The sequence below is a fragment of the Anticarsia gemmatalis genome, chromosome 11, assembly GCF_050436995.1.
Source record: "Anticarsia gemmatalis isolate Benzon Research Colony breed Stoneville strain chromosome 11, ilAntGemm2 primary, whole genome shotgun sequence".
Classification (NCBI taxonomy): domain Eukaryota; kingdom Metazoa; phylum Arthropoda; class Insecta; order Lepidoptera; family Erebidae; genus Anticarsia; species Anticarsia gemmatalis.
The window spans coordinates 6,803,022-6,822,561 of NC_134755.1; the positions used below are offsets into that span (position 1 = coordinate 6,803,022).

Sequence of the window (19,540 nt, forward strand, 5' to 3'; positions counted from 1 at the left end):
CAAATACTAATAAAATACTATACTGTCATTACTGTCAAAAATCATCGAGTCGATCTATTCTACGAAAGAGAATTGTGTTGCAGAGATTGTCGCATAAATAAGAGTAATTTACACTCATATTTTCCCGATTTGATAACAGAAATAACAATAACAAAGTATGGCATCCCATTTGAGTACGAAAGACCGTTTGCTTGCATTGATAGACGACATTGAACTTATAGCGAAGTAAGTTTGTGTTCCTCTTTTAGTTTTATTTATGATAGTTAATTAACAGATCGCGATATTAAGTTTTGCTCATATTTCAGAGAAATGATAGAAGTGTCGATAGCTCCAAAACCTCAAAAGCTCTCAGCAGCAGATCACGCCCAACTCACAGATCTTCTACTTTCTAAAGATTCAGAATTGAAGAAAACTTTAGATCTAGCCGATGAACAGGCCAAAATACAACAGAAAATGAATGAGTTAAAAGCTGAAGTTGAAAACAAGGTATAAATTAAACATTTACCATCAAACTAGTTGTTAACTAACAAGAATATTATCACATTAACTCAAATTATTCTGTTCATAGGATCAAGACATCTTCCATTTACAAAGACAACTGAAAGACGCGGAACAGATTCTTGCAACGTCATTATATCAAGCAAGACAAAAGCTGGCTTCAATAGTCAAGTCCAGGAAGAAGCCAGTATCATCTGAAGAGCTCATTAAATTTGCACACAGGTATGAAAGCTAGGTTGATATCTGATATATTTGTAACTGTATGCATGCATCCCTTATTCTTAAACTAACTAAATTCATAAGAATTCAGATGCATAACTTAATATTAGTCATTATTGTAGTGTCTCTACTAACACTAAAGAAATTGTTTGTACAACATTTTCAACAATTTCAAATAAATATTATTGGTACCTATGTAAACTTATACAATAGATTAAAGCACATTATAATATATCACTTAAAACAAGTGTCTAATAAGGTATGTACTTATTTTGAAAAGAAATCATAAAAATACTTACTGCTACTGTATTTTGAAGATGCAAATAATATGTTCACAGGATCAGTGCTTCAAACGCAGTGAGTGCACCTCTATCCTGGCAACCTGGAGACCCACGCCGACCATACCCTACTGACCTAGAAATGAGGTTGGGAATGCTTGGTCGGCTTTGTGATCTGCCTCTCAATGGCCACACACCATCAACACTAAACGAACTGCACAGAATGACCACCGGTGGAGGTGAGTCACTATATTTATAAATTTTCTAAGGTTTAATAAAGTTTGCAGCTTCCAATTATAGGTATTTCCATGCTTGAGTAAGCTACATGTGATCAAAGCATGCACAGATATGAATCCTTTATGTGGTCACATAGTATTGGTATTATTATTTGTTTGAGTCATTCATTCATATTTACTAGAATAGGTAAAGTAATTAATAATTACCAGTAACATTTTCCCATTTGCATAAATATAATTCTTTTCTTGAGTTCTTGTTATCCAATTTTAATCATTGGTATTTTCCAATGTATCTTTGTAGCATTTGATATGTTTATTTTATAAAGCAATCTCTTCCAACCTATCTGGGCAAGTTTTTAAACTGTTACATGAAAATATTGAATTAGGTCTAGCAATTGATTTATAACTAAATTTAGGTATTGCATGAATAATTTTGTGGTTTACCCTCTAATATTACATAATTCACAAAGCTTAAATTATAAAATAACTTAAGGTAAAAATGGAAATAAACTCCTTTCACTGAACCGTTGTTGCAGTTCCAGCCACACCAACCAATCAGTTCACCTGGCATCCATCTGGTGAGCTTCACATGTCGGTAGGAGGCGGCAACTCCGTCGCTATCGACGGCCGCGGCAAAGACGCGCCGAATCAGGAAGATGTTGAAGTCATGTCCACCGACTCCAGTTCAAGTTCTAGTAGTGACTCTCAATGAATAATAAAGAAAATGAAATATAAACAAGCAAGGACTTTTTAGTGAAGTTGAAACAAGTGACAGTGCAGTTTCGTGAATCATTCACACGGCGATTTGTTATCATAGAAAGGAAGACTGTTAACTAGATTATATTATTATTATTATTTGCAGAATAAAAGCTACTAATAAATAGCTAAATATACAACTACTTAAATATTTGTTTTATTAAACTGTGTCCATAATATTAATGGGGATAGTAATACATGGTTAGTGTTATCAATAATAAAAATTACTTCCTAAAACTTTCAGGTTTGTGCATAGTACTAAATAATGATCAAGATATCAATCTCGTGTGGCTGCTACCAATATAAAACATTTAGACAAAATATGCTAGACCCTGAAACTGCAACAAGGACCGCAATCTTTTTCATTGACTATCACTATCAATATTACAATCTACTTTGTAAAAGTTAAACCATAAATATTACAAAATATAATTCCTGTTAAAAATTGCTACGCAACAGGCGGTTGCTATGGAGACCAAATATTTATGTATCTTGACGTTTTCAATAATAAAATCAATCAAAGAAGACTAGGTAATTTAAATAGTTTTTAGAATGGCAGAAAGGGCTCCAGTATCCGCAGAAGAAACCTTAGTTCGCTATGATAATCCCGTTTTGGTCACCAAAAAGCCGGAGAAAGTCGTAAGTGATAATTCATTTGCACTTCTAACGAAATCGTTAAAGCATCATTTGTAATGCGTTTTGCGATAACTTCTACTCATAAATATATAACTACTCATTTTGTAGAAAATAACAAGTAGGTTCTACTAACTGTATATGTCTAAGCCAGCAGTAGCCTCAACTATACTTTAATAGAAACAAAAATTGCGTGTATTTGACAGGTATCACCGCGTGCTGGCGCATCTATACAGCCATGTATACCAACAGAAGCCAAACGCGAAACCGAAGAGATTCTCAATGCTATTCTACCTCCTAAAGAATGGGAAGAAGATGGACAAATTTGGACTCAGAAGGTAGGGTAGTTTACTGACATCTTGTGTATCTAATTATATTAGTATAACTGTATTAAGCTACCTGCCATGTCTGAGATAAGTACATACCTAATTAGTTTACGAATGCCAGTCACGAATTTTCGGATCCCAAGACAGGCTTATTGAGGGAGGTATCTAATATCTATTGGAATTTTCAAAATAGACCACCCAGTGACCTAATAGTAGTAAGATCGCTTCCTATTACCTCATACTAACCGTAATAAAACTTATATAAATATTTCAGATATCGTCAACTCCTGCAACTCGTCTGGATGTAATCAACCTGCAAGAGATGCTTGATACACGTTTACAACAAAGGCAAGCGAGAGAAACTGGCATTTGTCCCGTGCGCCGTCAACTGTACACTCAATGCTTCGATGAGCTTATACGTCAAGTATGTAAAGATCTAAAACATCAAACAGTATTAACAATATTAAGGTAAACGTACACATATTTTTACAGGTGACTATAAACTGTGGTGAAAGAGGTCTACTGCTTCTACGGGTCCGCGATGAGGCGAGAATCACAATGGAAGCTTATCAAACACTTTACTGTAGCTCCATTGCGTTCGGAATGAGAAAAGCTTTACAGGTCTGTTGAATACAATAAACGTTAGGTAGGTAACCTACAGGCTGTGAATGGGATACATTTTGTGATATACCTACCAGATTTTTGTATGACAGTACTAGACTAACGAAAAATATTGGCCGGTTTGATGAAAAACCAATCATAGGTAGGTTTTATTTATATGCGTGGTTTGTTTTCTTATAGTCTGAGCAAGGAAAATCCGATTTGATGGATCAAGTAGCAAAGCTTGAGGCGGAACGTTCGTCGTTAGAAAAGCAGTGCTTAGAGTTGAAACAGAAGACTGAACAACTGGAACGGCGCGCCGCTGAACTGCGAGCGGCCGAAGAGAAGCGTCACCAGGAGGAATTGCTTGCCTTGAAGAAGACTAACGCTCAACTGAAGGTCAGAGGAATAATAAATAAACCAAATCTTAATAACTTTGAAATCGCTTCATCACAGACGCAGTTATACAAAGCAGCGTCCGCAAAATACGACATCCTAGCACCTATCAAATTAGAACTTGGGTTTCGCTTAGTTTAGTATCTAGAAATAAAATGTGGCACGTCACGCCCCCTATTTCATGAGGCTTTATTTATAAACAGCAAAACACGGGGAAATTGGATAAACCAGGCATGGTGTTCATCATCAACCTAGCCTTTATTCCATGTTCGAGTCAGCTTTCAGTCTGCGTGGTGTTTGTATATATATAAAATATACCTAATTGTTTTTTGTCTAATTTCAGGCTCAACTCGAGGGCATCATCGCACCAAAGAAGTAACAGTGTTTTATTGCTTAGCTATTTATAAGATTCTTTTGTTGTTCTTATTAGATTATAGTCATTTAAATTGTGTTCCTAAATATACTATTATTAAATAATGAAATAAACTATACATAAGTATGCTTCATATTTTCATTTCTAAGTTCTTAATAAAACACCGAACTAATTTTATTAAAATATATATTAAAACATTTAATTGGGACAAACATACAATGTTTTCAATAGTTTACAATGCACATATCACTAAAAAGGTATAAAGGACACACATTCTTCCATTCAACACTTCAATTTATTTATCGTGATACATAATTATCTATTTAAATATATCAAACTCAAATAATACATTTCATACAATTGGAAATGTACAGTTTGTTGTACCTGAAAAATGTCAGGTCACTTACAGACATTACAAATCTTAAAAAATACACACTATGGTCATAACTGATGCAAATGCGTTACTCATCACCATCTGTAGAATTACAAACATTACATTATTTAACATAATTTTAAAATTATCTTTCGAAACAAAACTACAATTATATTAAAACGATGAAGATAGAATGATAAAATCCTATATTTATATAAAATTGATTTTATAAAATCAAGGCACCACATAAAATTAAATTATCATTAAATTAAAATTCAAATATTAAAACACCAGAAAACACAAAATACTGAATGAATAACAACAATTCGCAAATAAACTAAAGTAATTGTATAATGCATGTATAAATTGATATAATTATAATAATAAAGGTATGTCGTCAGATGTGATGCCTGTATCTATCGTACACTCGCAGTCCACTAAGTGTTTACGATGTTATATACATCTTTGTGTCATTCTACACTCGCCCCACTAATTATAATCTAGTTGATCATCCAGTCACATTTCCTAGCAGGTACAGCATCAACATTCAGTCAAAAAATAAAACTTGCACGGAATGAAAATTATTTAAAATTAAATACATAAAGTATTGAAAGCATAATAACTATTAATATTTCCAAAAATATATAGTTAACACCTATCATTAACCTAAAATCTCCGTCGCAAAACTAAAATAAAAAAATAAAAATTGTGATCAAAGTAAAATGCCACAAAACGCGTCTCGTTAGTGGATTTCTTCAAGCGCCTTTAAGTAACATAACAAGTCGGTGGAATCTAAATATATTATCACAGTTACAATACAAAATTAAGATGGAAACTCGTTTCACTAACGTTCATTTCGTTGAAGAAATCTACAATCGAGTTCGATGCTCGACAGACGCAGTCGCGTCGGCCGTGTCTCTATTACAATCAATTGTGGATGTCGCCGATATTGTCATGGGATTATCTTGCATGTAAAGAGGCAAAGGAGGAGATTGAGACGTGTTAGGATGGAGATCGTTGGGTGTGTGGTCTATTGTTGTGTTTCGGTGTAGGTAGTGACCCTGTGGGCGGGCCCCACGGGGATGGCGGTGACTCTTCCGGCGCCACCGTCCAGTAGAGGGTTGACCACTTGCACGATGTCTGGCTGCAGGGAATGATCCCCAGTCTCCCCTTCTCCTAAACTGATACCGGCCTCTTCAAGGTCGGTGGGCGCAGTCTCGCTACTTGGGCTAGTAGTAAGTTCCAGGGATATAATTTTTTCTTGTGTTGTTTCCACCTGTACACACATTAATTCAATAACTACCACTGTATGTGTAAAAACAAAAGTGATAAATGAAATGCAATGATTTTGGATTACAAAACAAGTAATGTTTCGATCAATTTGAATAATGACATTTTGTGACTATCTTCCTTCTGAATATGTAACGATTAAACAAAATGGATTGAAGTACTTAGTAATCGGTTAGCAAAATGTTCTGAGGAAGAATTTATTTTGAACAATGAAAATGGAGGTATCAATTCTTGTACTCAAATATGTCAGTGTAATAGAAAACAAAGCCATAACACACACAATTCACATTTTTGAGTACAACCTGACAAAATGTTTGTTTAATGTTTACCTATGGAAAAAATGGCATGCACTAACTACTACATTTTACTCTAGTAACATAATAACTATGCGTTAGTGAATTAGTATCGCTTCTGCTGCTAAAGCGATGAGAAAGCTTTAGTATATATTGTTGAAGAATAATAAACGCAACAAACCATTGTTTCGTCGAAGCTTGCCGTGTCTAGAATCCAGGTATCGTCTGACAATACACAATAAATTAAGTTAGCATGCCATGCCAAAATATCATGCAACACTCGTGAAAACATTAAATAGATAAGATAGAATAAATGAAAATAATAGAATACCACATACTGTCAAACTAGGGAAAATAAATTGTAAATATCGAGGTACTTATAAAAACAGTTACTTATTAACATATAGTCATGTTATTGCCACGTCAATTTAGTACTACATTAATGTGAGTATTGAGTAAGTACTACGTGTTTATCTACAGTCAAATCTACCTCAAATTGTGGTGTTTCACATCTGTGTTGTGCAGTGTAATCGTTATGTGCACTTATATTTGCCCCGTTAACTCTAGTGTTTATACAATAATTTATCTCTGTCAGTCATTACTATTATTGTCTCACACACAAGTAGCTCACGTAGTACGCGTTCGATTCGTCATAGTCATTATTGTCACAAAGTAGGTACTGTCCGTCTTATAGTTGCACGTTGAAAGCTAAGCGTAGTTTGTAAGATGTACAAAAAAGATATAAAACCACACACGATACGGCATTGCTTGTGTACAGCGTCTTACGTAGCACAATGTACAAGTCGCGGCGACATACGCGTACCTCTTTCTCAATGACTTTCTCAATGTACTCGACGGTTCGCACTTTAGTCTCGCCGGTGGTCGGGCACACGTACTCCTCGGTGCGGAGAGTAATGCGCTCGTCTAACAATTTTTCTTTCTCCTTGACGGCCAGTATAGGGCCCGGTTTTGTACGTAACGCGATACGTGGTAGGGGCCATTTCTATAATTTGTAAAGCTAATTTTGACATTTGCACCCCATTGTGAACGTACAACAATATGCCAGCCAAGCGACATTGATCACCACCCATATATCGACATGACAACCACAATGTGTTAGTTTTAGTTACATTCAATACTTGGTCTTGTAACTGAACATAGGGATTGTTCAGGTATTCAACGAAGGTAGTGAAAGACATCATTCATCATGTACTAAACACCGACATTGAAACAGATCGTTCAGTGTTAATTACAATGTTAACAATTACAGACAAACAATTAATACATTTAATTATTATTGGATTATCACAAAACATTCTAGATCTGAAATGGAAGGAATAACTTTCATCTAAAACGAAGAGAACCCGCTTTGTGAAATTATTCTACATAAAATGTAATGATACTACAGTACTATACGCAAACACTAGCGTTGGTAGACAACTAGCGATAGGAATTCAATGAGGTATTTCTTCCATTATCAGAATGGTTGCTTTAGTGGTTTAATTTGGACAACATTCAACATGTTTTATTTCATATCAGCTTGTAAGATATTTACCTCGGACGGAGACTGGTCCCTCGGTGGTACATCTTCTAAGATGTCACTGGCTGGCCCCACCATGCTCTTTATTACCTTCTGTGATTCAAGTGCTTCCTACAACAGGTAAAATATTGATGATCAATACAGGACATTTTTGTTAGAAAGAAAGACATATTTCAGATATATCGTTCTCAGTGGATGGATCTATAATATTATCAAGTGTTTTCGAAGCTCTGTTCATAATTAAAAAGGTGTAGCATTCACTGAAGTAAAAGGTATCGAAAGCATTAGAAATAGATGCGTACCAAAATAAATCACCTTAGTAAGGGATACATCTATCTAGCTAAAATACATAGGTAATGTTCATGACCAAATTTTCCATTGATCTTTGAAGGTTGGTATCTGATATCATTAAATCTATAAAAATTGTTAAATAGATATGAGTTGTTTGTATACCTGCTCAAGTGAGCGTAGTCTGGCTGCTCGCCAGGCCGCTCGCCTGGCAGCGCGAGTAGCCGCGTCTTCAACTTCCCCATCACGACCCGCACGCCTTCGCTGCGACTTCGCCGACGGACTTACTCCGCCTGACACACTACAAACAATATTTTAGGACTTGTTATATTTTAGTCATAATATCAACCTTTTTTATTGCTCAATTTTTGATATCTATACTAATATTATAAAGCTGAAGAGTTTGTTTGTTTGAACGCGCTTATCTCAGGAACTACTGGTCCAATTTGAAAAATTATTTTATTGAAAGATAGCCCATTTATCGAGGAAGGCTATAGTCTATATATCATCACGCTACAACCGATGAGAGCAGAGTACCAGTAAAAAATGTTACAAAAACGGAGAAAATTTGACCCATTCTCTCTTAAGTGACGTAAACGAAATTGCGCGAGTCAGCTTGTTTTATATTATAGCCTAGAAAGTGATGTGGTGAGTTTTACCTATGGCCGTTCTCATAAGGTTCGTCGTCGGAATGCGAGCTGTATCCACTCTGCCGGTCCTCCCCTGGGGACCACGAGCCGAGCTCTGACCGCGACAGAGACGCCATTTTCTTCTCCTCTTCTTGCTTCAATTTCTCCACCTCATCCGCAGACAGGAATGTGAATACTTTATCTGTTGAGAATTGCACATTATTACATAAATGAAATCGATGTATAAGACGCTAACAGCTAACAATGAAACTCGATTAGTTACCTGGCTTAGGCGATGGTTTATGACTTTCTTCCATAGCATTTTCGAAGAACTTTTTCTTATCGCTGACAGATGCTTTCACAAAATTACCAGAATGAGGTGGGGAAGCCTGAGAACATTCACATAAATTAAAACCTAATAAAAGTAATCGTCGTCAGATTTAAATAAACAATGAGTTAAAAAGCTTATGATACAAGCATGAAAAACCCTTCTCCACAAGGCTTCACACCCATGCAGTCAATGTATTAGTTGTTAATAAACGACGATAATTATAAAATAAAGTTATTGCGGTAAGTAAATTAATCATGCAAAATATAAATAATTGCAAGTTAAAAACAATAATTCGATGGGGGTAAGTAACAAAAATGGGATATGGAGGGATGACAGACTATACTTGTTTTAGTCAAGTTTCAGGTTGGGTTGTCGACGAACACAATCAAAAGAAGCTGAGTGTGTATGTGCGAGGATAAGATGCCGTACATTGATGTTTACCTCGCCGATGGCGAAGGCTTTGATTTTGCTGCTCCATGCGGGTTTCAAGGTAGATGCGGGCGTAGGGCTCCCTTCCTTCGAGGGTTCCGAACTGTTTGACAATCTATCGGTTTCGGCCAATGTCGTCACCTCACCGAAACGAACTCTTCTCTCTGATTGAACACTTTTTGGCGCATCATCGTTAGTGATGGGGATGGTTGAAGTGACGTTTGCATTTATATCCTGTCCTAATGTACTGACTAGAGCGGTCTGTGATTTGTGACTCATTATGTAACTAGATGGATTAGAAGAGCATACGGGGACCGTGCAAGTGTATGGATTGTACGTTCCGGCTACAGTCGTTAGAGATGGGTAAGGATTGATCGGCGGATATGTGATGGAATGAACCATACCCGATGCGTTATCGTCTGTCCTTAAATCTCGTAACGAGTGATGCACAGGTACGTGAATAGTTCGGTCTTCAAAATAAGTTTGATCTGGGTGTAGACTGCATGGAGAGTTGGGTACATGTGAAACTGTGGGTAGAGTTTTATATTGTGCGTGTAATAATTCAGGAGGGCCAGGTTCTCCGACCGGACTTACAGAAAATTCTTTATAGTATTCATCGTCGCCTAATGTAGGAAGATCTGGTGTGCGGAAGACTTGATGTGAAGGCACTTCTGATATAATGACGGAGCGAAAGGGATTGTCAGAAACGACCGGCCCCGAGACAAACTGTGGGTAAGCGTTGTAATTCACAGCGGGAGGGAGTTCGGTATCGGGAGAATTGGTGGAATTAGAGGACTGCATGGATGTTTCGGCCACCGCAGGCTCAGGCAGCACGATCCGCTCCGGTATCACTGTGATAGGTGGTAAACTCGCCTCGTCATCTTCATCGTCAAGTAATTCACTATCACTTACGTAAGTGTCGAACAAAGGCGGAGGAGGGATGATTAGATCGGCGTGAAGCACTCGACTCGCTTTAGGGACCGGTCTCGAAAGTTCCAGCTCGGTGGACGTTTGGTTTCGGATTAGTAAGGAGCTAACTCCCTCGCATGCATCGTTAGTATCGATAGTTTGCCCCATTTGATCGTCATCATGCTCATGCAATGAGGATCGAAGTATCGAATTCGTATCGTTCGTCGACAACGGGTATCGTTCGGGTTCATCCAGCGGTTCTTGTGTGAAACTAACTCGCTTCGTGTGTGGTTTGCGAGGCACTTGAGGCTTTTGTTTGACTGGGGAAGGCTGTGCGGGCGGCGCGGGTGGCGGTTGCTGCGGTCGCCGCAGCGGCGACTGCGGCGGGTCGACGGGCGTGCCTTCGGCGACGGGCGTGGGCGGAGGGGTCGGTGCGGAGGGGAGCGGCGTCTTCACTTTCTGCTGTGTGAACACCGCGAGCGGCGAGAGGGGCGCCGCTTGCGAACTAGACGACTAACCAAACCAACATAATATACTGCACCTTTCGGTACTTACGCAACTCATTACTTTAGCTAAGTACGGCTAAAAGAAAGACCAAAACAAAGTGCTAGCTTGAGCGTAATTACAAACTGAGCCAAATATAATCGACGCTATTCCACACATTGAGTAATAGCGAAGCTACTTGCACGAAAACGAGTACGAAAATGATGAGCAGATAACCATTTTTTTATCTAGCATAAACCCAAAAGCTTACTTGCCGAAAAAAATCTTCCAAAATAAATGTCATTGAAAAACATGCTAACATAAAATTAAAAGAAAAAATCATCTGAAACATCATGTATTTAATGCAACACTAAACAATTAGAACACGTTTGTACGTTTAAAAAACAAATAAATGTATACGCACAATTATTATTACTAAATATTAAATAATTGGCAGTTGAGAACAGTGATTTGGCCAAACATCTTAATGTTATATCTTATACAAAAAGAAATAAAAAATACTTAACAGTTTTATAGTAAATAACGTACCGCCAAGAAAAATAAATATAATAAACATATTTTATCAAAATTGGAATCGAAATAGTTAGGTATATAAACATTTCAAAAGTTATTTTGACATGATTTTGTCGTTCCTATATTATTTAATAATTATGGTTTGTGTACATTACTATAGAAGCGAATTAAGGTCGGACTCTGCATGTAGGCACGCGTCCGGTAAAAATGGTGGCGTTTCATTTTCGATAAGTAATGGATACGATTACTCTTCTTATATACGAAAATGATGTACAAATATACGTATTCATAGATGCGAACACGGACACGCACGACTTGCGATTGCGGTCTTACCCTAAGACACATGGATAAACGGGTATATAAAATTGGTCTTTTCGAGCAAAGATTATATCATAGAAACACTACGAGTAACAAATATATATTAAGTATATAAATTAGTAGTTGGATGTAAGCTATAGCAAATAGTTGTCGTTTAAATATTAACTACTATTACGGTATAAATTGGTCATATCGGAGTGTAATAACAATTTCATAAATGTAGTAGGCTATCGGAATGCTGAATATTTGATATACACAAGAAATAAGATAAGAATATTCATATATTTTTATCAAAAGTGCCTGAATTGACTCTTTGAAAACAAAGAATATTTTAGAAAAATCTGCAAAGGCGACATTCATTTAACATTACACATGAAAAAATCATGAACAATTTTGACACAATTCCCAGAAACATTAATCAAAGGTATTTTACACCATATGGGAAATTCTACACCTGTAGTTAAAATGAAAAATATAGTTTAAAAAACATAAAAGGTTTTTTCTTATCTATACCCTTCTCCTTAATGCTAAATACAGTGATTATTTTTACTATAGTATATACATCTATCATTTCATTATACATTAATATTTTATGATGACCGTTCTCATGTTTTACATGTAATACATAAATTCAAACAGTGTAAAGCCATAACGACATAATATAAGAAAATGATTTGAATATACTTACACGAAACATTACGACGGTTTTTTTATCATAACGACCATTTATAGAATAATGATCATAACACAAACGTTCAACAACGCAACATAAACGACATTGCATCGTCTTAAGTAATTATATAAAGCTACTTGCTTTAAAACATTCATTAATTATAAATAACACTCATTATATCGGTCAGCAAAATTATAAAATACGCAACTATTATATTTAACGTGGAATTATTCAGTCCGTTATATTTTAACACAGAAGTAAATACGTTTAACTGGACATGTCATATGTATCCATGAGTTTTATAAAACATTGTTTATTATTTACAATTGTTTTGGACAGAAGTTAACATTGGCGTACTATGTGTTTTCCTCCTTTTCCTCTGGATTTGCGTTCTGCAATGGACGTAATATGCTCTGTCAATAATTCAATTTATAAACTGCACCAGTTAGGGTTGTCCTCTAGACAGAAACCGTATACAAGCTAACACGTGACGACATTGAACTAAGCTACATTAAATGAAAGAAAAGAACTGAACCACATCGTCTCGCTATATGCTAATAGTACTAGGGTACATTTAGAAGTTCTATTACATTTGAATATTATTCAGACGACCCAACAGATAGAACTTAAAGAAATTTAGGATACATGCAAAACAATCCTTAACAGTCAATATGAATGCTGTAATAATTAATTACATTTACAGTCATAGACAGAAATTTGCCGTAAAAAGATAGTATACGAAGTTGTCGGTAAAGTGCCACCCGTCCATTTCATAACAAACCAGCTACTATATTAAAGGCATCATGTAGATATGCTAAACAACATTTATTTTGGAAGATAAGGTGTTAAACATACGTATAGTATACTTAAAATACGTCAATACAGATATTTACGTATATTTTCATGCAAGCGAAAATTTATACTACAAAATATACATTACATTGTGCATGCTATCGATATCAGAATCAGAGAAGTAACGTGCAATAGTTATACAGCAATATTGTTTCGGCCTTCAAAATATAAATAAGTTATTAAGTATAATACAAAAGCTACATCTTATTCATCATGCTGTAAACAAATGTTTATCAAAAATATAAAGCTTATAAATTTCAATACAAATTGTTATAAGAAGGTATTTTTTATCTACATGCAAACAAAAGTATTTTGTAAACAATTGGACACAACAAATGCCTTGTCATAAAATTTAAAAGTTAGCATTTCATTTTTTTATCGTAGACGAAGCAAATGTAGTATCCAATTGATTTTCAATAATTTACGTTTCAGCTAGGTAAACTTGTTTTATTTAATTATATTGCAGACTACTTTACTTTAAATAGACATTAAACCTTTATGAGGAAAATTTCATTAAATTGATTCATAATATTCTGCTGGAAAATTGCTTTGCAGCTACAAATAGATTATAGACTTTTATAAATTGAATCGAAATTCAAACTGTATTTTAGCTTACTCTAGCCTGTTTTATACTAAAGAGCAAAGCCTAAGGCTAATTTCCTTTTTGGAAAGATGCAATTTTACTAGCAGCTATATATTTTGTTGCCCAACCCGCACTTGTCCAGCGTGGTGGACTAAAGGCATTATCCCTTTCTCATTCCGGGACGAGACTTTTGTCCATTAGTCGGACTTTTATGGTATAAATCTATTTATTTTTATTTGCATATTATAAATAGTATATAAAATTGCATCTTGTCAAGTCTAGCAGCTGATAAACGTGTTGTATGTACAATTTGTTAGTTACTAACCTGAGGTTGAAGTGTGTGTTTGGACATTACGACAGTGGTCGTTTTGTGTTGCAGTTCAGGTGATATCGGCGGGGCGGGCTCCATAGCCATGCTTTCTACGGCGTGGACTATGTCTAGTACCTGATAATATAAACAACTCTCGTTTAAAACATTTTTTTAACCTTCAACGCAAAAAGATGGGTGTTATAAGTTTGACGTCTGCCTGTCTGACTGAGTGTGTGTCTGTCTAACTGTGGCATCATAACTCCCGAACGGATGCAATGATTTCAATTTAGTTTGTTGTTGTTTTGTTTTAAAGGTTACTTATGTGCAAATTTTCTTAGACATGTTTGATGAAAATCGGTTGAGCCGTTAAAATGTTGTAGTGAGTGAAAGTGAGGGGAGAAGAGGAAATTTACTCGGATGGGGTCTCAAATAGCTTCGTATGATGAGAAAGTTGGTGGTGGGAATATAAGAATGGCTTAACCTAACTAGTCAATCTATAAAAAGTATAAAAAAAAGAATGATGAATTGAATGTATGTAAGATATCATTGCGTAAAAGTTTATAGACAATTTTTTTTCATCCATGTCTATTTAATATATCTCAGTTGTCTAGAACTTTACAATTCAATGATGATATAGGAAGTTCGAATAAAATAAATAATTAAAATTACCTTTTCTGGCGTAGACTTTTCCCTCATTTCAGCGACTTGTTTCTCATGTTCAAACTCAACAAGGTCCTGTTGGAACTGTTGCTCCTGAAAATACACCACAATAGACATGTTATTACGAAGTTATAAACCGTCATTTAGATTCTCGACGAATTTTGAAGGTTCAATATAAAGTCAAATAAGATTGTCATTTTAAACTTCAACTTAGAATAGTTTACATGCAAGCATATCCAAACAGAAACATGCATATTACGTAGATAAGTGAAATTTTACTAGATTGTATTTGCGTGTTCGTATTGTTGCCTCATTTACTTATATTATAGGTTCCAAACCTTTTATCGAGTACCGTAACATTTACAAAATAAAAAAAACCATTTTGCATAGTAATTATTTTACATAGTTTATCATTTGTCTTTGAACTCGCAACCGCCCCCACTTATAACTCCGGCGACCACTAGGGGGCGGTAGTAGTTGCCCAGTTAGAAGCCTACGACTTATGTGATTCGAATAGACACAACAGTAGCTCAATTCTCAACTACTATCGACTACCGACAACCAACCTGTCATCGAGAAATTTTGTATGAAAATCTGATCAGGGCCTCTGACGGGCGGAGCAGAAACTTCTTTGGCAGTACATGCTAAATGTCAAAATTTCGATAGCTAGCCGGTTGTCAGAAGTCGATAGTGATAGAGAATCGAGGTACTGTAAGTGCTTGTTCACGTTGGAACTCGCGGGCGCGGTGGCGGTCGCGAGCGCGGGGACGTGGCGTTTTGTGTTCACGTTGGCCGCCAGGCGGGCGTTTGGCTCAAACTGGCTCAAACTGGTTGATCTTACTTGACATCGCGAGTGAATCGCGCCCGCCACCGCTAGTTCGACGTGAACACACACGAACATCTTCACGCGTTTGATATTGGCGCGAGCGCGCCACGCGGGCCGCGCGCGACGCCGCTAGCTCGCCCGCGACTTAGACCGCGCGAACGGTTTGTACGTGAACACTTCGGTACATCGCCATATGTTTGATATTTCGCGACCGCGCCCGCCACCGCGCCCGCGAGTCAACGTGAATGAGCACTAAGAAGTACGCAACCGCAAACAATCAGTAAAGTTCACTATAAAAGAAAAACTTCAAAAGCGGTACAACAAACCTGTTGATGTTGGTGCAACGTTTCATCTCTGTCCAGGCTTGACGTTGAGTGAGACAGAGAGCCGCCGGTATCCGCCGTCCCGCTCTCGCTACCGGTCTGTGCAAACATTCGCATTGTCTATCTCTTTCTAACAAGCACAGGCACTCGGACAGTTTATTCGAGTTTCAAACAAATAAACGCACACAGGAGTGTTTAGTTTAGTGATAAAAATTTAATTCAAAACCATGACAGTGTCATTCATTAGCGTGACTTTTGTGAGCAGTATACAAGCATGGTACAGTTATGCTTGTTGAAAACACTTATATAATTAATAAATACTTGTGATAACATATAAATTAATACAGCTCGATAGAAATATCTGTGGAAATCGAAATAACTACCAAAACAAACACAAAACGCTCATAACGTTAGCGAATTTGTGTTTAAATTATGATTTAAGAACGATCAGCAGTTACTTTCTGTACATTACTTTTATTTTATGCTGTCTAAAGTAAATTTATTAACTTAAATAACCAACAAATTGTGTCACTAAACCCTACTGTTGCATAAAAACGGACGCAGCTATAGTTTGATTTATAGCGGACTATTCATTTCCGTACATAGAAAATTGACTGTCAAACAGATATTTCAATCGAGATGTTTATTGAAAGTGTATTAAGCTTACAGTGTTGTATTTCTCCGGTCTGGTGTACCCGTGGCACACGATGAGGTGCAGCGGCGCGTGGGTGGCTGAGCGCAATGCGTTCACAGCTTCGTTGTGTGTCGCGCCCAGTAGCGACACACCGTTCACTTCTAATAGACGCATGCCAACCTGGGTAACACAATAACAAATATAAAACTCAATTTATGTCTGGGACAAGCATAGTTTTGATTTTCCTGTTAGTTTTCATAAGTGGCACTGTCGAAGAAAAGGCGCAATCACACTTAATAGATTATGGATAGGTAAAAAATACTACACCGTATAAAGTATATTTAGAGTTCTGGGTAAATTAACTTTTTAAACAATCGTTTACTAATAATAATTTAAATATTACAAACCTTTAGTCTGCCATCTCTCCTGGCAGCACCGCCGCTGTTTATCTTAGATATGAACACTCCCTCGTCGTTAGGATCGTTAGGGTTGCCGCGTTGACCGTTTAATCCACCCTTTATGTGCATCCCTAGTTTCTCACCCTCTTGTTTGATTATTGTAAGCTCCTGGACAATACATTTCCATATTATAAAACAAATATAACAGAAAATAATATAACAAAATATTTTCATTCTAGAGAAAATAAAACTTTACCTATTACATCGGATAACTTAATTTGAAACAACTACATTCACAAATACTTTCAACATGCAAAGCTCAAAATCTCATGCACTCAAGGTAACATAAGCTCTCGTACTAATACAACAACGTTCTAGATAAATAAAAACCTAGCTCAAGACACACGACATTCAAATTGAAGGGTGTAAGTTTTGTGTGTTGGCATAACAATAGTAAAAGCTATAAGCAACAAAAATGTCTCGACATAAGATCGTACTTCGCGTTCTCTACAAAATAGAAAAGCTTTATTACGAAATAACCATTCCGAATACGACGATAGCTGGGCACACGGACTGACTGGATGAGGGGTTGGAGACTGACATATATATTGGTAAAGTAACACACATAAGTTCGAGATCGCCGAGCGACGTTCACACTTACAGTTGCGTCAACAATCTCAACTTGAATGAGACCCTGAACGTGTGTGGCGGTGGCCGTGTAGTGCGCACGTGTGGAACAAAACAACGTTTAGCGTTTTATAACGACAAAATCAAACTTCAATGTTAATGCACTTTTATGACACAAGCGCTGTCTGTATAAGAAACGTATGTGAGTATGTAAGCGACAGAATTCGCAGCAAAGAGAGACTATGCTTTTGTCAGTATATGTAAAAATATGTCGAACAATCATGTGCATAAGCGTTATGCAATTCATTTCATTTTATATACCGCCAAATGACTACTATAAGCGACATACTCAAATCATTCTACTCGTGAATCCACATTATGCTTTCAACTTCTCACCATTAGAATCCACAAAACTCGGTTACTTGCATAACATGCAAAACATTGCGCGCTTACGTATGTGTATGTACACACTGATTACGAATATTCATTGCAACACATACCCAATGTTGGGAACTGTTTTTGTTAAATTAAAAGCATTTTATCACCATTAAACTGTTAATATCATATTTCATTTTACTTAAACATATAAAATGACATGGGGTTGATTGTATATTATTTTTAAACTCTAATTACAAGTTCTTAACTCGATATTTAAAAAAATATTATAACAATGTATTCGCACGTGTACGTTTTTGTACTTCTCAATCAAGAGCACACTCATCAAGTAAGGGACACTGAAAACACAATCCCCATATACAGTACATAAACGTATGTGAATTTACTAATGTAATAACGCATTACATTCTCAATCCCATGTCACAGTGTAATGTATATAGAAGAGTGACGTCACAAACCTGGAAGCCCTGTGGCAGCGGGTCGTGTCGCACGGTGAGCGCGAGGGTGGGGCCGGGCTGCAGCAACAACTGCACGGCGTCGCGGTGCGTGGCGCCGTGCAACTCGGTACCGTTCACTTTGAGTAGACGGTCACCCATACGAAGCTTGCCTGAGCGAGCTGCTACGCCGCCAGGAACCACCTGTTTTATTTTAAAATATATGACATGTACTTGTAATATAAGTAAGTTGTTTGTTGGGATTTAACCTGCCCTTGTGTTTAATTAAAATTCAGGATGCAATAATAAACATGAGTAATTGAGAAAGATGACAAGTAATGTTCCTTTAAATTGATTTAACATAATTATCTGTTAATATCAATTAATTTGAGATAATTTCTAGGTGATCGAAATTATTTTAAATGCCAAAAATGAGGTAAAGTAATAATTACTAACATGTGATATAAATATGCCCGGTTCCTTTCCGCCGAATGGAACACAAGAGTGGTCAGTACCACCGATAATACTAAATCCAAGAGATCCTCCTTCTTTATACAAAGTGACGTCCTGGAACAATGAAAAGTAATGTTTAGTTCTTTAGTATATCTTACTAACGTATTTAACACATGTTAGATGAAAGGCATATTTTATTCATATTTCTGTTGTCTGAACTATTACATTGACTTCACGAACGGAGCTCTCTATTCATAAAGTCAATGCCATAGTCACCTGTTCCCACTGTGTAATCGTATATTATAAAGTAAGTTTTGAACTAAGGAATTATATAAATTGTCTTAGCATGCAAATCTGAGCATATACGCTAAGTGCCAATATTGTGATTGGAAAATGATTATAATGGGATTGATCTAATTACTTTCTGGCAGCAAGGAATATGAACACTTTGAGCTACCTCAAGTCGAATTCCCTACAACATAATAATTACTATATCACTAGTGTGGGTTGGGTTACAGAATTAACTTGCATTATTTGCACCATTTTGAACAAAATTAAACTGTTAATAACTGAGACAAAGCTAGCACAAAACCTTATAGAAAGGTCATGTCGTGGTACATAGTTACCAATAAAAAGTTT

General features: G+C 36.4%; 3 protein-coding genes across 16 annotated transcripts in view; 2 read left to right on the forward strand and 1 right to left on the reverse strand.

Annotated features, from left to right (window-relative positions):
• Positions 1-16: 16 nt before the first annotated feature.
• Positions 17-2,130, forward strand: MED4 (mediator complex subunit 4). Its single transcript, XM_076120259.1, has 5 exons — positions 17-225; positions 306-486; positions 569-720; positions 1,056-1,234; positions 1,768-2,130. The coding sequence occupies exons 1-5, from the start codon at positions 158-160 to the stop codon at positions 1,941-1,943; spliced, it is 756 nt and encodes a 251-aa protein (XP_075976374.1). The 5' UTR covers positions 17-157; the 3' UTR covers positions 1,944-2,130.
• Positions 2,131-2,305: 175 nt separating this feature from the next.
• Dnali1 (Putative inner dynein arm light chain, axonemal Dnali1) lies at positions 2,306-4,435 on the forward strand. Its single transcript, XM_076120162.1, has 6 exons — positions 2,306-2,626; positions 2,827-2,958; positions 3,221-3,370; positions 3,439-3,567; positions 3,748-3,945; positions 4,286-4,435. The coding sequence occupies exons 1-6, from the start codon at positions 2,540-2,542 to the stop codon at positions 4,319-4,321; spliced, it is 732 nt and encodes a 243-aa protein (XP_075976277.1). The 5' UTR covers positions 2,306-2,539; the 3' UTR covers positions 4,322-4,435.
• A 49-nt stretch (positions 4,436-4,484) lies between these two features.
• Positions 4,485-19,540, reverse strand: part of scrib (scribble planar cell polarity protein) — a 74,460-nt gene continuing 59,404 nt past the window's right edge. For 7 of the 14 annotated variants that reach the window (XM_076119667.1, XM_076119668.1, XM_076119674.1 and 4 more), the window contains 14 exons: positions 18,905-19,015; positions 18,473-18,652; positions 17,001-17,159; positions 16,627-16,773; positions 15,963-16,058; positions 14,820-14,903; positions 14,166-14,285; positions 9,489-10,910; positions 9,012-9,117; positions 8,759-8,930; positions 8,265-8,400; positions 7,827-7,922; positions 7,095-7,274; positions 4,485-5,964 (listed from right to left, as the gene is read on the reverse strand). In XM_076119667.1, the coding sequence (XP_075975782.1) occupies positions 5,719-5,964; positions 7,095-7,274; positions 7,827-7,922; positions 8,265-8,400; positions 8,759-8,930; positions 9,012-9,117; positions 9,489-10,910; positions 14,166-14,285; positions 14,820-14,903; positions 15,963-16,058; positions 16,627-16,773; positions 17,001-17,159; positions 18,473-18,652; positions 18,905-19,015 (3,255 nt within the window). In that variant the 3' untranslated portion in view covers positions 4,485-5,718. Of the gene's footprint in view, positions 5,965-6,452; positions 6,497-7,094; positions 7,275-7,826; positions 7,923-8,264; positions 8,401-8,758; positions 8,931-9,011; positions 9,118-9,488; positions 10,911-14,165; positions 14,286-14,819; positions 14,904-15,962; positions 16,059-16,626; positions 16,774-17,000; positions 17,160-18,472; positions 18,653-18,904; positions 19,016-19,540 lie in introns of all 14 variants that reach the window. The other 7 variants (XM_076119670.1, XM_076119676.1, XM_076119675.1 and 4 more) reach the window with 7 other exon arrangements.

Excerpts from the sequence above, each read along its gene's own strand:
- MED4 (XM_076120259.1), top strand. The coding sequence starts at position 158 with ATGGCATCCCATTTGAGTACGAAAGACCGTTTGCTTGCATTGATAGAC. Across the intron at positions 487-568 it reads AAGCTGAAGTTGAAAACAAG|GATCAAGACATCTTCCATTT; the intron begins GTATAAATTAAA and ends TTCTGTTCATAG. Across the intron at positions 721-1,055 it reads CTCATTAAATTTGCACACAG|GATCAGTGCTTCAAACGCAG; the intron begins GTATGAAAGCTA and ends ATATGTTCACAG.
- Dnali1 (XM_076120162.1), top strand. The coding sequence starts at position 2,540 with ATGGCAGAAAGGGCTCCAGTATCCGCAGAAGAAACCTTAGTTCGCTAT. Across the intron at positions 2,627-2,826 it reads CCAAAAAGCCGGAGAAAGTC|GTATCACCGCGTGCTGGCGC; the intron begins GTAAGTGATAAT and ends TGTATTTGACAG. Across the intron at positions 3,946-4,285 it reads AGACTAACGCTCAACTGAAG|GCTCAACTCGAGGGCATCAT; the intron begins GTCAGAGGAATA and ends GTCTAATTTCAG.